Source organism: Amphiura filiformis, chromosome 2 (genome assembly GCF_039555335.1).
Source record: "Amphiura filiformis chromosome 2, Afil_fr2py, whole genome shotgun sequence".
In the NCBI taxonomy this organism is placed as follows: Eukaryota; Metazoa; Echinodermata; class Ophiuroidea; order Amphilepidida; family Amphiuridae; genus Amphiura; species Amphiura filiformis.
The window spans coordinates 55413919-55430988 of record NC_092629.1 but is presented as its reverse complement, the minus strand read 5'-3'; the positions used below and the strand labels follow the sequence as shown (position 1 = coordinate 55430988).

At 36.7% G+C, this 17070-nt stretch overlaps 1 protein-coding gene across 1 annotated transcript; it reads right to left on the bottom strand.

Moving 5' to 3' along the window:
- Nucleotides 1–79: 79 nt before the first annotated feature.
- On the bottom strand, nucleotides 80–13532 carry LOC140146413 (uncharacterized). The gene is made up of 5 exons (XM_072168255.1): nucleotides 13406–13532; nucleotides 8541–8701; nucleotides 4769–4873; nucleotides 3336–3503; nucleotides 80–1402 (listed from the first exon to the last, which is right to left on the bottom strand). Exons 1-5 carry the CDS (start codon nucleotides 13449–13451, stop codon nucleotides 1169–1171), a joined length of 714 nt encoding a protein of 237 aa, XP_072024356.1. The 5' UTR covers nucleotides 13452–13532; the 3' UTR covers nucleotides 80–1168.
- Between the last annotated feature and the right edge of the window lie 3538 nt (nucleotides 13533–17070).

Below are 17070 nucleotides of genomic sequence, written 5' to 3'. Positions count from 1 at the left end.
CAGCGTCTTTCGCCGCGGCTAAAATTTAATTTGCCAAAAACTATACGAATATTTGCAGTTTTCTTTAGAAGACTGAGTTACAGGTGGTTTTGAAGTTATTGGATGAAGACATAAATTTTGACAATTTTTTTTTGACACAACGATTAAGAAAATATATAATTTATCATATATTTTGAGATCGGTTAATGAGTTAGAGGGTCACTTCCGGTTAAAGGTCAACTAATGTCAAAAACAACCTTCAAATTCAACAAACAAGGTGTCGAATTGCTCGTCTTTGCACATAGATTACCAATATGGTAAAATATTTCCAACATCTGCATAAAGTTTTGAGTTATAAGCTTTTGTTTCAATCCGAGCGCAAGAAGACCGTAAGTCCAAAAATGATAAATCGATCAATATCGATCAATATTACAGATATTTACTTGGTTGATATACAAAATGATTTTTCTTGCCTATACCCATGTACCTGAGAAGTATCAATATTATGGCTCTTTTGGTTTCCAAATTATCTTATTTTAAAAAGTTTAAACGATCACATCTCAAAATGCCAAATATGGACTTACGGTCTTCTTGCGCTCAGGTCTTCATATTATGTCCAATATGTAAGCAAAATATTTTACCTGGTGAATCCATTTTGACATCAGTTAAATAATAGCTACAGTTTTGCTTCAAAGCAGAGAGGTAAATAGCAAGTGAAATTTATTTTCATCTGGTTGTGGGGGCTCCAGGGTCGATGTCGTTGCCCACGCAGTTGAGAAGATCTCAAGTGATATTTACCTGCCTGCTCAAATAGGTACCATGATACATGACATTTGATTGTCCGCCAATTTGACCACCTAGGTTTTTGGATGAATACCGCTCACTGCACCTGGCATGGTAAATGTTTCATTTAAGACAGAAACGAACCCTAACCCCTAACCCTAAATACACCGTGATTTTCTGTCGTAAATGAGACATCTACCTCTGGCATCCAGCTTTTGCGATCTTGATTTGAAATGTTCTATTCGGAATCGCACGAATACGAATTTATGGTAATCTTCTGTCGCAATCGAATTAGACGTCGATATCGAAATCTTAGTACGAGTTTGTCCCAGTGAAAACATTGCAATAAATTCAATAAATTAATAATATATATAATATTTTACAAAAGTTCCCCGTTGCTTTTATCTTAAGTAACAGGCAATGTTGGAATTTCAGTAACATGTGGCGAGTATACATCCGAGGAAGACAAACAAACAGAAACATCCAACATGACAGACAGCAGAATCGCGCGGATATCGGCAAGGATGACTAATGCACGGCTATATCTTTCAAATTCGATGGCTTCTTTCGGTGATGGCGCTGTTGGTTCACACTCGGTAGGGGTTATGTTTGTACCATTGACAAAATCGTTGTAAATCATCTGAAAGAGTACAGAACATGACAAGAGATTACAAAAAAGGAAGGCTAGTCTGAGTTAAGATTTATGACAATCCCTCTATAAATTTAATACGTTAATATGTTTATATTTTTGGACCTTTTTATCCAAACACAAGAAATTAATTCCTACCACGAAAATTTCAGATGGGACTCCATCGTTGAAGAAGCCAGACTGTAACTGGGATCACTGTGATGAGATCATGACCTTTTTACCTTTGATTTGATTGATTTGATTTGATTTATTGAATTCATGCAAGCAAGTGGATCTCCGTTGACGAAAAAGATAAATAGTTTATAAAAACAAACAGACAAAAAACCCCATACACAACATATTACAGATATTAAAAGGTACAAAAACTACGAAAAACTAAAAACAATTTCACTGTAGACATCATTTGGTAAGGTGGGCTATAACCTAGGGAATGCGACAAAGAGGGACTGGAAAGCGTCAGTCCGGCTGCGATGGAAATGCCGGAAATCTATGTTGGCTCATTGTCTAGAGGAAAGTATATTCAGCTTGATATAGTTAATATTGAATTTATTCCACAGACACCCATCAGCAAACATAATAAGAGGGCACGGTGGCTCAGTGGTTACGGCCTTGGACTCATAATCTGAGAGCTTGCTCGACGTGCGTGGGTTCGATTCCCCGTCCCACCACCGTGTTGCGCCCTTGGGCAAGGCGCTTTGCCTCGCTTGCCTCACCCCACCCAGGTGCAATGGGAAGCTGTTAGGGGTAGTCACAGTCGTTGTACTGATGGACCCTGCGCCACTTGTAGGCTGCAAACGTGGTTCCGACATATTCTAATGACGGCGGAATAAATGTAAAGCGCTTTGAGGCTGTTTACGGCATAAAGCGCTATATAAATATCTACATTTATTTTATTTTTTTTAATGCGAAGATAATCAAAGCGAGAAAGAATGGTGGGAACGTCAAGGGTCTGGAGCCTTGTGCTGTAAGAAGCCCTGGAATGCCAAGGATCAGGAAAACAGTATCTGGTGAGCCTTCTCTGGACCCCTTTCAGGTAATTTTTGTGACCTTCTCTGTTAGGAGCCACAACTGGAGCACATTATACTCCTAGATAGGTCTCACCAGAGTAAAGAAAAGCTTTTTCATGGTATCCGGATGGATTAGATCCAACCGTTCTTTGGATTCAGCCAAGCAAACGTTGGGCCCTACTAGTGATAGTGTCAACATAGGGACCCTACTCAAGGTTTGAAGACAAGACAATGCCTAATCAAACAGACTCGTTGACTCCTGTCCTCGTTCTTGTTGAGAGAATATTACTGGACCTGTGTATTATTACAGTCCATGCTAAGTTAAAACAATAACGACCAATCAGTGTAAGGAACGCTCCTGGTACACATGAGACAAGTTCTACCAGATCTTAAGTATCAAACCACATTCACATTGAAGCATCTGGACTTATACCAGGTTAGGATCTATTTACAGCGATCGACCACATGTGGTTTTAAACGCTGTATCAATGTACGGCAACGTAAATGGGCAATCTTTCAACTAGGACGAGGACACAAGTCTAAGGACAAAAACATCTCGACCACATAACAATGATCACAGTCTCCCGCTTGATGATAACAGATGGGAGTACGATCTGAAAAAAAGTAGGAATTAAAAGGGCATTTCGTGATCCACAGCCTCATCCCCCCACTTTTCTCAAAAAAAGTTGAGATTTTTATATCACTGGAAATCTCTGACTACATAATGTTTATGTACAGAATATTTCTTGCAGATTAATTCGTTTAGCAGAGATATCGTGAAATTTGAATTTCGTTCTGGTGCACCAGAACGAAATTACAACGCATTGTCTATGGAGCAGTGTAATACACATAATCATGCATAACTCGCGAACGCAAAATCGGAATCAACTGAAATTTCATGAAGATATTGTACTTACAAAATTATCAAGTTCTTTAATAACAGTAAGCAAATGCTGGTATGCTGCTTCAAATTCCGGGGTAAGTGACCTATGACCCGGATATAAATCCTCGTTATCAATGACCCAATCGGCCAAGGACACGTAGAACTCCAAATTGTTAACATGAGTCTCAAACAAATCTTGTGGCTGGAATAAGAAAAGGCAAAAAAAAATGTTATGTGTGGGGTGTATGGGGATGTGTGGGGTGGGTGTGGTATGTGTATGGGCTCCCACATATCTACATGAAAGGGTGGGTAGTGGGATGAGGTGAGATTGTAGAAGTGTAGGTGGGAGTGTAGAGTTTTGTAAGGAAATTGTGGTTGTGTTTGTAAGTTATGTTCCATTCCTTGTGAAGAAGGTATGTTGTGCTATAGATAGAGAATAGAGAATAAAGGTGTTGTTTTTAGCCGCTGTCGCCCATCTATCGTCTTAAATAACACCGGCGAGTTCGTTATTTTACCGCCCAAAATGAGACGATAGATGCACGACAACGGCTAAAAAATATTTAACATAAGTATCACATTTTAATCAAATTAAATCCTACATTTTACAAGGAATTACCTAGGGCTTAGAATCGATCAGTCCCGTTGTTGCTAAGAGCCTCTGATTGTTTCAAATAGCGCGTACGATCGAGTATCGCGTCGACTCGCACGCGCTGAACCGTGCATATCATGTCATAACACATGGCTAAGAACCAATAAGATTGCAAGACTCTGAACTTTGTTAAGTGTTTAAGGGTAGGGGTATGAACGTTTGGACAGTATTTATTGTGGGACATTAGAGCACACCAGACATATCGAATTGCATTCTGAATACGAAGAATGTCCTTCTGATATCAAATAATTTTGATTTTTGAAATTCGCAATGTAATACACATTTTATGGCAAATCATTAAAATTGATATTTTTGATATTTAACAGTACTTGAAGTAAACTTTATAAATCTGATGATTTATACTTAAAGTGTATGTAGGTGGGATGAAAAGCCGACGATCAATTGAAAATGTTGACCTTTTCGTATTGAAGATATGAATTTTTTTCCCAAAACTCCAAAAAAAAAAAAGGTCGTTTTGGGAAAAAATCCATATCTTCAATTGATCGTCGGCTTTTCCTCCCAGCTACATACACTTTAAGAATATATCATTAGATTTATAAAATTTATTTCGAGGACTGTTATATATCAAAATTTTGAAAAATATCAAATTTTAATAATTTGTCATAAAATTTGTATTATATCGTGAATTTCAAAAATGAAAATTATTTGATATCAGAAAGACATGCTTCGTATTCAGAATGCAATTCGATACGTCTGAGGTGCTCTCATGTCCCACACAAAAAATACTGTCGAAACACCATAAACGCTCATTCTAGATCCCTTAAGAATGCACCTTTTGTATGCGTGTGTATACCTACCTGATCTTTTATTAATGCAAGTCGGTAGGTGTTATTCAATCTGGAATATTCCGGGGTGCACTCTGGTCTAAAGTGATGATATTCAAAAAGTCCGAGCCGTTCCTCCTAAAATAATTAAAAAGAAAATACCGTAATCAAGAGTAAATACAGTATGGTCCAAAAACCACTATACCCAATTTGGAGAGCTCATTTCTCGGAGTTTAGAGCAGCTATCCTAAAAAAGTGTTATACATTCTAAATATATATCTTTCTAAGAGTATGTGGTGAGAAAATGAGAGAAACAGAATAGCTAAAGTAACAAAATTGGACCAATTTTATGTCCGAGGGTCGAAAATCACTTTGTCCACACGTAATTAAATGGGATGTGTCCGATTACCAATAGTATTGCATTAGGCATGTACAGCCTGTCTCAAAAAAAATTGTGCAAGTGAAAAGCGCCCTCTCTGGCAATAAGAAAATACCGTTGTGACATGATGCTTACATCAACGTCAAGGGCGTAGTCTTAGGTTTCAAATACCGTTTGTTCTGTTCAATTTGCTTTTTTTAATCTCGAGATATGTTTAGTTAACAACGAAAGGGTAAAATCACATTTGTGCCACTTTTACTAGGGAATATGGCTGTACATGTAAATCAATGATAGCTGATGTTGATGCGTCTAATGCACTTCCCCTTCGGGGCTCGTGTATTAAACGCATCAACATCAGCGCTCGTGCATTATTTTGTCTAATTTCATTAATTTGTCAAATTTCATGAACTTATCTAAGTTCATTAACCTATAAATGTGCAAAATTTGTTTGTATCTTGTGTGACAAAAAAACCCACTGTATTTACCATGATAAAATCATGCACATGTATTTAATTTTACAGCAGAATGTGAAATATTTATTTATCTTGTAACTTGTCGTAAGTGGAAAAGAGAATAATTATACCTAAATCATGATAAAACAGTAAAAACAGTAAAAACTATTTTGTATTGTTGTGTAATTGATGCATTCTTTTGATTTCACGAAGGAACTCTTGATAAACTTGATGATATCATTGATTTACATGTACAGCCCCCTTTCTTGGGTAAAAGTGGCACAATTGTGATTTTACCCTTTTGTTGTTAAGTAAGCATATCTCGAGATTAAAACAAGCAAATTGAACAGAACAAACGGCATTAGAGACCTAAGACTACGCCCTTGGCGTTGATGTAAGCATTATGTCACAACGGTATTTTCTAATTGCCAAAGAGGGCGCTATTCACTTGCACAACTTATTTTGAGACAGGCTGTATATTGGTAAACACCATCGGCTTGTCATTCAAAATTTTACATACATGAATGAATTACAATCTAAGATCTTAATCCTCAGTAGTCATGCTAGATGAAAAAATGTACCCGAAATTAACATAAACATTGTTAAACTAATGTAGCAATTACACAATTTCATTGATTTCACCTGATACGATTTTGAATTTGAATTTTTTTACATTTTGTGACTGCGTGGATTTCTAGACAGGATTTCAAGGCAGAAGTGTACTTAAGAACAGGGAGTTTTGTGGACGTGCTGCGTGAATTCGAATTCGTTTCCAGAATGTGAGAATCCTACCCAAATCTAACATTAGTCTACATTAGAAGTATATGTTAAATAGATGTAAAGTACGGAGTGGACGTAATCATGTTAATAGAACGTGCCAAACTCCCGCCTAATACTCCAGAGTCAGTTATAGACGCAGCAGTTTGTCTCACATATCACGAATGACGTTTCAAATCGTTGTTGTTTGATGTATATAGAATTGGCTTCATTATTAACTAAATGCAAACTATAGATGGCGCTATTTATCCTAAATCATATTTCTGTATTTGCAAGGGATAGGTGATTAATACTGCCATTAAAACAGCTGGAATAGGTAAAAGAAGCCACAAAGAAATTTTATAAACATATTTTATCAAACAATAAAAGGAATTATTTGTATTAAAAGCTTGAAAGAGTAATTACCAGTAACTAAATAGCGCCACCAATTTTGTCATTGATGGATACATTTTATATCCAAAAAAGCTATATAGATGCTATAAAAGTGAATAATTTTGTAAAAGAAATGAAATTAAATTTGAGATTGACTCAAAAGCATCTGTATACATTAGCTTGATATCACATTTAGCAGTTTGAGTCTAAAATTAGGGTATGTACATGATGTTTTGTTTGAAAAACTAATAAATGATCCCATCAAATAACCATGGCAGTTTTTTGAAGAACATCTTTTTATTAGTATTTGATGGAAAAGTTATTTTAAAATAAATTGTGATAGATTAAAAAAAAAGTGGGTAATGGGGAATCCAACGGACGAGGACACAAAACACATCAAGGATCAATAAATGATACAAAAGGATACCTTGAATATGAACAACAGAAAAGAAAACGAGCAAGGTACACCAACTTGATGTGGGGAAACAAGTAAAATACAGACTAGACAATATGCAGGGTGGGGGGGCAAAACCAGCAAATGTAGGCATAGGAAGTAGGCAAAGTTCGATGGCCAAAAATTACCAGTTCCAAGGCTCACAAAAGTGCTAAACCTGCAAAAACAACAAGGATAAAGTAACCTGGAGCAGACAAACAAAACCAAACAAACAAAACCAAACAGACTGTCTGTAATTTTTGGCTATCGAACTTTGCCTACTTCCTATGCCTACATTTGCTGGTTTTGCCCCCCCCCCCCCTGCATATTGTCTAGTCTGTATTTTACTTGTTTCCCCACATTAAGTTGGTGTACCTTGCTCGTTTTCTTTTCTGTGATAGCTTTGTTAATTTCATAATTCTTTGTCAGTAACGGGATTGAAGTTCAGGTACATTGTTGTATCTAGCATGAATAGTGAGGATTAAAATCTTGGATTGTAATTCATTCATGCATATAAAATATTTGATACTTTTGAATGAAAAGACGATGGTGTTTACCAATTACAATGCATAACGCAATGCTGTTGGTAATCGGATACATCGCATTAAATTACGTGTGGACAAAGTGATTTTCGACCCATTGATGTAAAACTACTGTAATTTTGTTAATTTAGCTTCTTTTTCTCTTATTTTTGCAGCACATATTTTTAGAAAAATATATATATTATATATAATAATATTCTATAGATGAGTTGACTTCTGACGCCAATGCCTGGCATTAAGCTGCAGTATGCGCACGCATCATCACAATTTCCATTGTTTTTTGCCTGGCAGTATGCGCGCGCATCATATTTTGTTCAGGGCTCGTGTTTTTAAAACTCCTGCCACATCACAATTGGCTATTTAACAGTGTAATGGTTTCATGGAGTTCACTCAAGCATATTGATATACCAGTCCCTTATTGTACATATCTGACAACTAGCAGTTGTTGCAGTTCAGGGCTGAGAACCAGAAAGCCTTAGCTCACAATGACCTGCTCTCACAAAATGTCGAAAATGAGAATAAAGTTTTGATTTAAACCCCTTTTAATACCCTTTAAAATCATACCAAACAGTCATGTTCAGATGGTACCTCTTTTTGGTCTTTAAATATCAATATTTCTCAGAATTATTTTGTTTCCTTGAATTTTGTCATGTTTGTGGTCAACTGTATCTTCTATGGTGACCTGGTGACTTTATGCTTATTTTGTGGGAGCATGTCTTTGTCAGTAACGGCTTTCTAGCAACCCTCGATCTTAGTACAGTGTGTACGCGGTTGGGGTTTTTCTACCGGTGCACCGGGGATGCTAATAATATTAAGTGATATATCACATATAGTGCATTTTATAACCTACCAGTTTTTCAAAGGCAAGGGTGAATGAAGTATAAGCGCGTCCAGCGTCATTGAATAGTAGAGACTGTATCGTAGATTCTGTAGTAGGCTGTACGCTTGGGGATCTAACCACCTCTGTGGGGCAAGGATGCGTTGAAATCGACTTCATAGACATCAATATCACTGAATGAGCAAGAAAATAGTTAAGAAGCTTGGGTTATAGACCACCGCAACTAATACTAAATACTAACATACCAACTAATATATTAAAGAACTAACTTACTAATGTACTAAATTGGATATAATAACGACTCGTATAACTTTAACTTCCAAAACCTAGCAAACATGCACTTACGCGGTTACTTATAGGGCAAACACTATAGCCTGAGTCCCTTGGCCCCGACCTGGAAACAGTAAACATGGCGGAAAACATGACCGTTTCAACTGCAAACACAACCCGATGACTGCGCATAGCAGTTGAAGGACTAGTGGATAAAGTCTAAACTCTAAGGTCCGTATGCACAAAAGAGTTAGACCAGGTCTAAAGTTAGACCTGGTCTAAGTGGAATTTAGTTCTATCCGGAATGGTCCTTTACTTCCTTCCAATAGTAGCTAGCAAATTCTAAAGATTTTAATGCAAAGTTCAAAAATAATACAAAATAATTTAAGCAAATGCAATGGAAAACGTCCTTTCTCCTAAGACTAAATTCCACTTAGACCAAGTCTAACTTTATATCTAGTCTAAATCTTTTGTGCATACGGACCTAAGCATCTAATAACAGCAATCAATTTCATTCACCGTGATTTTCCCCTGCTAAAATTAATATTCACTCTCCAGTGACGAGCTAGTGCTCCTTCGTGACGAATGAACACAATCCAGCTTGGTACCGAGACTAGGTAGCGTTATGTACGCACGTATGAACGCCCGTATGGCGTAAAACGCATGGATCATCACTATCTCTAATTGCATACTAACTTTAAGTAACGTAACTATTTTCCTAACCAGTAAACTTAAAGACACAACAAAGAAGCGGGTAAAATATATATTACGAATAGAATTTATATTAGATCGCTGAGCGCTAGCGATTGGGTTTTATTTAGCCCATGAGATTTTTTGTAATTGTTGCATTGGGAAAAGCGTGCTACCTTATTGGTCAAATACCAATCGCTCGACACTCAGTGATGGAGTATGAATCAGAGGTAACTGCAAAACTATCGAGTAAGATTAGGCCCCCTACCAATTAAAGTCTAATTAACCAATGGGCCATTCCAGGTAAAATCTATACACCCCATATGGAAGACCTCAATCCCCCTCACAAGGAGTGTGGTTACCTTATGACACCATTGGAAATCTACACCCCCTGTGCGAGATTAAGATCATGTCCAAGGGGCGTATGGATTTCAACCGGAATAGCCCAAATACGTGGGATTGGTGATATTTCTATACCGTAGACTCGCATGGGCAACGGCAATCATTTATGGCGGTCTATTATATGGTCTAGCCAGCGGTTTTCTGGGATACATGACATATTTTCACCCATAAAAGTGATAGTGCAGTGTACTTTTTTGATGCCATAGTGGGATAGTCTCCATAGCAGCCAATGATAACGAACGAGTTCTTTTTGATTTGCTAGCACTTTTCCCATGACGTCATCCAGCACGTGCTGCTCACGTATCTGATTATCTGTCCAACCCAAACAATTTCCCGGATGGATCGCTTTTGATCAGGTTTTTATAGACTTTGCATTGTCACCCACTTATCAGAAACGGCGCATACGTGGCCATTGGCAGACTGTTTGTGTGGAGGGAGCGTAACTAAACTTGCTGTGGAGGAGACTAATAGTGTGAAAGATACCGCGATGTTTTAATAAGGTCTCCTGTACTCCGTTTGGTGTGCAAGCGGGCCCAAACTCAGACACCACTTTCCTGATCAAAATTATACCACGCATATTAATAAAGTGAACATAAAAACCAACAACCTACAGTAAAAACCATAATTAATTGTTTCGCTTTCAAGTGATGGGCGAAGAATAAAAATATTTAAAAAATGGACGATATCTTTGTCAAACGACCAACTTGGTCCGCAAGAAAGCTTCTGCACACAATCATGATGTTGTCCTAGGTATTTGATGGTATAAAAATCTTTTTTGTAGAAAGAAACTCTAAGAAATAAAGGTTCTAAAAAGGTTCGAAAGTTGTCCCCTCAGGAGAACCCTTAGAGGTTCTCTAAAGAGCCAAACATGGTTACAAAACCATCGCAAATGGCCCAAAAAACGTGATATACAGAATCGTTTTCAGTTCTGTAGAAAATCTTTAAGGTTCTCCAAAATTAAAGAACCTTTTTAGAGGTTCAAGAGGGAGGGTTCTCCTGACTCATGAGAGGACAAAAATTGTTCTAGAACCTTTATTCTGCAGCAAAATTGTCTGTTTTTATCAACTTTGTGAGTATATTGTAAACGTTTCCCTCGATAAATATTTTTTCCGACGTCGGCAAATACTTTCAAAATGCTGTTTTTGATATATTACAAATTCGATATCCCACCATGTGTAATCATTTTCCTATTCAATTAATACTTAAATTTGATGACATTTATCTAAAGAGTTCCTATCTTTTTCAATGCCATGAGGATTTGGTCACGCTTGCTGGTTTTGGTATGTCGTGCCCATAGTACCTAGGTGCTCGTTTGTCTGGGGTCGCGCATGCCCATGGGTCACGTGCGTATTTATAAATACCTATTTATAAATATAGTCGAAGCATACTGATTGTAGTTGCGAAAAGAAATTTAGCTTCCGTGCACAGTATCAAAAGATTTTTCCCTGCAGCTTAATACTCCGTTGGTGAGCGACGGGCGATTGGTATTTCACCGAACGCAAGAAAAGGAGTCCTATCTGATTGGCTAGGAATCGATCGCTAGATCACTCAGTGCTGAAGTACAAACTCAAAATGTAGAGATGTATTCAATTCGATAAAAATCAATATTCTATTATTGACGCAGATAAAGAAAGTTACATAGTGATAGCTCGATAGCTCTCGATATATTGCATTGTATTATAGACTTGTGATTTAATATTCTATAGAGCACGTGGATCTCAGCTTAATATGATTTTGATTCTCAAACAGTTGAATATATCACAATTTTAACGTACGATTTAAAAAAGTTAATGTATAAAATGCAGTAAACTATATGCGTATATCGACAACAGCAATCGCCTATTAGTGTATTGAATTTCCAGTTAGTGTATTGAAAACAAAACCTGGGTTTTACCTGACAACAAATCGAATTTTCTTGTAATGGCAACATCATATGGGGTACTGAGCAGGCGCAAATCGTAAAAACGTGTAGAATAGAAACTCTGTGGTATCTCATATCGTGTAAATGGTTTGCTTAGCCTGAGTCGTTCGGCCTAACAAAATCGCTATGCGTAGCTTTTGAAAAACGAGAGGATTCGCCGTACTATCACGTCAATTTTTGACACGAAGATATAGGGATGATGACGCTGTGCCGGGCGCTGTTCTTGTGAAGGGCGCCGACATGGGGGTTGATGATTTTGTTTTTGCCTGAAAATGGAATGAAAACGTTGGGTCGGGTTTTTCTTTGGGGGGTTGTTTTAGTGTCGGCATGTAGGTCACGGCCAAGAGTTCAAATAAAACGGAAGTAACTTCATGACTGTGGTTATGTATAACTATATTTGTTTGAGAATTTCCTACAGAGTGGTAAGCCAAACCAGTGCGTGATATTCGGTATATGGGAAGTTATATGTCATACTCGGTATTTCCGATTACAGAAATATTTGAGGTGATTGACCGGTGAAAATTTGACAACGATAAAATGATAGAATGAAAAAAAGAAAGATAAGGCCTAACAGGAAAAAGAGAGAATCAAAGGTAGAAAGCTAGGAGATAAGAATAAGAAATGCTGAAAGAAAGAAATGAAGAAATGAAGGAAGAAAAGCGGAAAGTAGGGCAGAAAAAAAAAGTAAGATGGGAAAAAAAGAAAAACATGTAGTGTTCAACACGTGATCCCCGAAAAATATTTCAAATACGTCAAAGAACGCTCTCAAGTCAAATCATAAACAAATCAATTCGTTAAAGCAATATTTTGAAAGAAACTAAAAACGATATATCATGGGTCTTACACGCAAGATCACGTTTGGCAGGAATATTTTATAACTGGAGACAGGTATTAAAACAAATTAGTTCGCGTGTGACAATGAACTCCCCACCGCCTGCGATTGGATAGTAGCACGTAAAAGGAAGGTTGATTCATCTGGTATACGCGCCTTCCTCGAAAAGGAATCACAAACAATGGGTGAACGATGCGGTACTTTTACAATAAAGCTATAATTACTTTTCTATATAGGCATTGCTTATCCCATGGCGATGCCTTCAGGAAAGATAGTTTCATATCACTGAGACCTAACTTTTGAGACGGTTTGAATGTTTAAAAGTGCAAAACTAACCATAGGGCACGCGGTTACATCGCTGCGCACAGAAATTTCAATCATCGGCAAGCGGTTACATCGCTGCGAACAGAAATTTCAATCATCACGACAAACAAACCGTTTCTGAGTTTGATTGACGTCAGACACGAACAAGTTACTGTATCTCTGGCTCCGGATTATGTAATTATTGTCTATAGGCCTAGTGGTCAGGCTTCATAAGCCATCAGTCTTAAGCCATAGGCCTATCAGTGCTTACAATATTTCGTATCATAAACCACCTTCAATAAAATGGATGCACATTGTTAGGGCTAGCCTACTGGCTTAGGAAGTCTGACCACTGGCCAAGCTTCGAGAAATCGGACCCTAGATATGAACAAGAGGTAACCAGTTGCCCATCAAATATCAAATAGCCCAAATCAATATAATCATTATAGATATACTCACCAATTGTTAATGAAGTAAGAACAAATTCCAAATTTCCGAAGTCCATGTTTTATCGACAAAATGTTGAGAGCTATAAAAGTTAGAAGATCTTGTATATAGGCTACTACAGTTTAGAAGACAAAATATTAATTAAAGCCCCGAATGTGTTTGTATACATGCACATATAACTAATGTGTATTTTGGTAAAGAACATTATTTTCTAAGCATTTATATACCTACTTAGTTATTTTGACTGCGGTTTTCCAAAACCAAAGACCAATCAGAGGTCACAGTCTGAAATTGTAGGCAGTAAAACGCCCGGGTAAAACGTGATTAAAGATGGGTCTATGTTCTATAACCATGGCAGCCCCATCCACGCGCGGAAGTTGAGTCCGTCGACGTATTCAGAAGAAATGGCATCCAAGTGAAAAGTGGTTAGGCCTAATGGGATAAAAGTTCAAACATGTTTATTTTGCTATTTTTATGTATTTAAAACAAACAAGGGCAGTCAGTGTGAGTTGCATTGATCTTGAGACACGTCCTTTATATTCAAATTAAAGAAATATTATATTGTAAAATTTCTGGAAAGATTTTTTTTCTCACGCAAAATGTTAGACCATGGATGCATGTAACAGTCAATATGATTGGCTGATTTAAATCTCGGAATCTAGCGATATATATCTCTTGATCGCAGTGATAAATCTCAGAATCCAGCGACAAATCTCGTAATCCAGCGATAAATCTCGGAATCCAGCGATAAATCTCGGAATCCAGCCATAAATCTCGGAATCCAGTGCAGCGATAAATCTCGGAATCCAGCGATAAATCTCGGAATCCAGCGATAAATCTCGGAATCCAGCGATAAATCTCGGAATCTAGCGATATATCTCTTAACGCAGCAATAAATCTCAGAATGCAGCGATAAATCTCGGAATCCAGCGATAGGCCCCTAATCGCGGAATCCAGCAATAAATCGCGGAATCCAGTGATAAATCTCGGAATCCAGCGATAAATCTCGGAATCCAGCGATAAATCTCACAATCCAGCGATAAATCTAAGAATCCAGCGATAAATCTTTTAATCCAACTCCAGCGATAAATCTCGGAATTCCGGCGATTGATCTCTAAATTTTCTTACGGCACCAAGGCCTTGTTTTTCGCAGGTCATATTATTTTCAAAATCAGAATTTTTAATAAAATTTTCTTCCAACAGAAATCTAGTACAATTATAGCTTTAATGTTGAAAGTTGTTGACAATGATGATCGTGTCAACAAATCTATTGCAACTATTTTGATTCTAAATTCAAGTTTACACAATTGTTGTGGATAATATTGTTTAATATAATTATACATATACTATTAACATATTGGCCTTGAAGTTCTTTACACGTAACTTATACATCGTTTTCGATGCCATTTTCATTGTTCAACTTTATTATACTCGGACAACACCAACATAATTTTCTGGACGTTTTAGTAAAAAGGAAGGAAGATCACATTAAGGAGGCACACAGGATCACTAATTATCCATTATTATTCACCTCATAACTCGAAAACTATTTATGTAAAGTATATAAAAGTATACATTTTTTGAAAGGAAATGAGCTCATAAATCCATTTAAAATGTCAGTTTTGGGTCAAAAAGTACAATTTTCGAGAAAATCCCAAAAACGGCTTTTTGACCAAAAATTTTGGTCCGCCATAAAAAATTATTTGAAAATCAAAAACTGTAAAACATGAATTTTATTAATTTAGACAAATAAATCTAGAAAGTGTTTTTTTATTTTTTCGAAATTTTGCTTATTTTTTAAAATATAGGCAAAAAATCAGTAAAAACGTGTGACCCGTGTTCAAATTTTTTGAATCATGGGTGATAAAAAAGTTCTAGGCCCTAATTTAAAAAACTGAAAAACACTATCTAGATTTTGGCCATATCTAAACGTTTGACTTAAAAACTTACCTCAGTGATGCTTCATTTAGACGCTATGGCGGACCAAAAATGGTTAAAAGTGGTCAAAAGTGAACTTGCCGAAAATCGCGATTTAGAAAAATACAGCGGATTTTAGGTCCATTTTTGAAGATTATTCCATAAATATATAATCCGGTGACTTGTGACGTTTGGTCAAGTTAGAAAATGAGAAGGGCTTCCAACTGCAGCAGATTGGCATTTTTTGGTGATTTAGAAGGTAAAATATACAATATGACAAAATTATCCGTGCACATTCGGCAGATGTTTATCCACATGGAGTAGCCATTTTATTTACTGTAGTGTTGTTTCCATGGTGCAGCAGTGCGTCCGGCAAGGCCGAGGCGTCGCGTCGGCGTTTGAGGAGCGACAGGGCGCGCGGACAGACAGACAGGTTTCGCGAATAAGTTGCACAGTGCATGGTCGTGTTGCCGCGAACGAAACCATGATTATTTAAGCACAATTTTGTCCTGTTCCGTGTAAAAAAAGATCATGCTCTGTATTAAAATTTGCGGACATCAGAACATTAAAAGTAGCATAGAATAACTGACAAGCAATTATTTTAGCAGATAATCAGGAAGTTTTATGAAATGAAGAATAAATTGAGACATAGGCCTAATCATGATATATTGTGATTTCTGTTTTGTCCTAATTTTCATAATTTTGCTTTAAAAATGTTATGTTTTTAATTTATCGTTTTTGGTGATTTTCTTTTTTTTTTTTTTTTTTTTTTTTTTTGGTGTTGACAAATATTGCATTTTTATGTTCATTGTCCTTTTCTGAACCGCAAACATGATGTTGTTACTACTCGTTGCTTTTTCTTTTTAGTTGGTGCTTGAGAGGCACCACGGCGGCCCGTCCGCGCCAAAGATAGGCATTTTAACGCCCGTTATAGCTAGGCCTGCTGCCTACACCACAGGAATCCCAAGTAAAATTTTAAGAGTTTTAAGATTCTGATGTGTCGCATTACTCAATATTCCGTTTTTGTTATTGTAATTGTTTGTTGTTATCATATTTTATTTTTAACTTTTTGTGGAATATCAAACGCGTACAAAAGTCATAGGCCTATTATAGGCCTAAAGCCACAATAAAGTTATAAAATATTTTGTACCGCATAAAAAGTGAATAAAATACAACAACAAAAATTTAAAAAAGTGTGTCTGTTGTTGTTTTCAATCAAATAAACGTGTAAAAAGTGGGGTAAAAGTTGTAATATGTCTTGAATAAACTTCTTGTAAAACGGACAAAAAGTAGGCCTATATATATGTTAAACGGGCAAAACACGGAGAGGTCACAAGAAAACTGAAAAACACGGAAATTGACATAGCCTAACAAAACCGAATTTCAAAAGTAGAAAACGGAACACTTATGGCTTTAAATTAGATTGTGGTTTATGCATGGCCTACTATACCGTATATAGGCATCATGCTATAAAGAGCGCTTTAAAACACTGCATGAAAACATTCACGAAAAATGCTTTAAAGCAGTTTAATTACCTTTTAAAGTATGCAGAAAACATTATAAACGTGAAAGTTGAAAGTCAGACAAACATTGCAAATAAAAAGGCATTCGGCCAAAACATTCGCAAAAAGTGTTGTAAAACCAAAAGCTTTTATCGCAATCATGGCATATGGTAGACCTAATAGGCCTACTAATGGAAATGTAGTTAAAATGGGTTATGAAAAAAGCACGAATTTGCGTTTTCGATTATATTTCTCGTT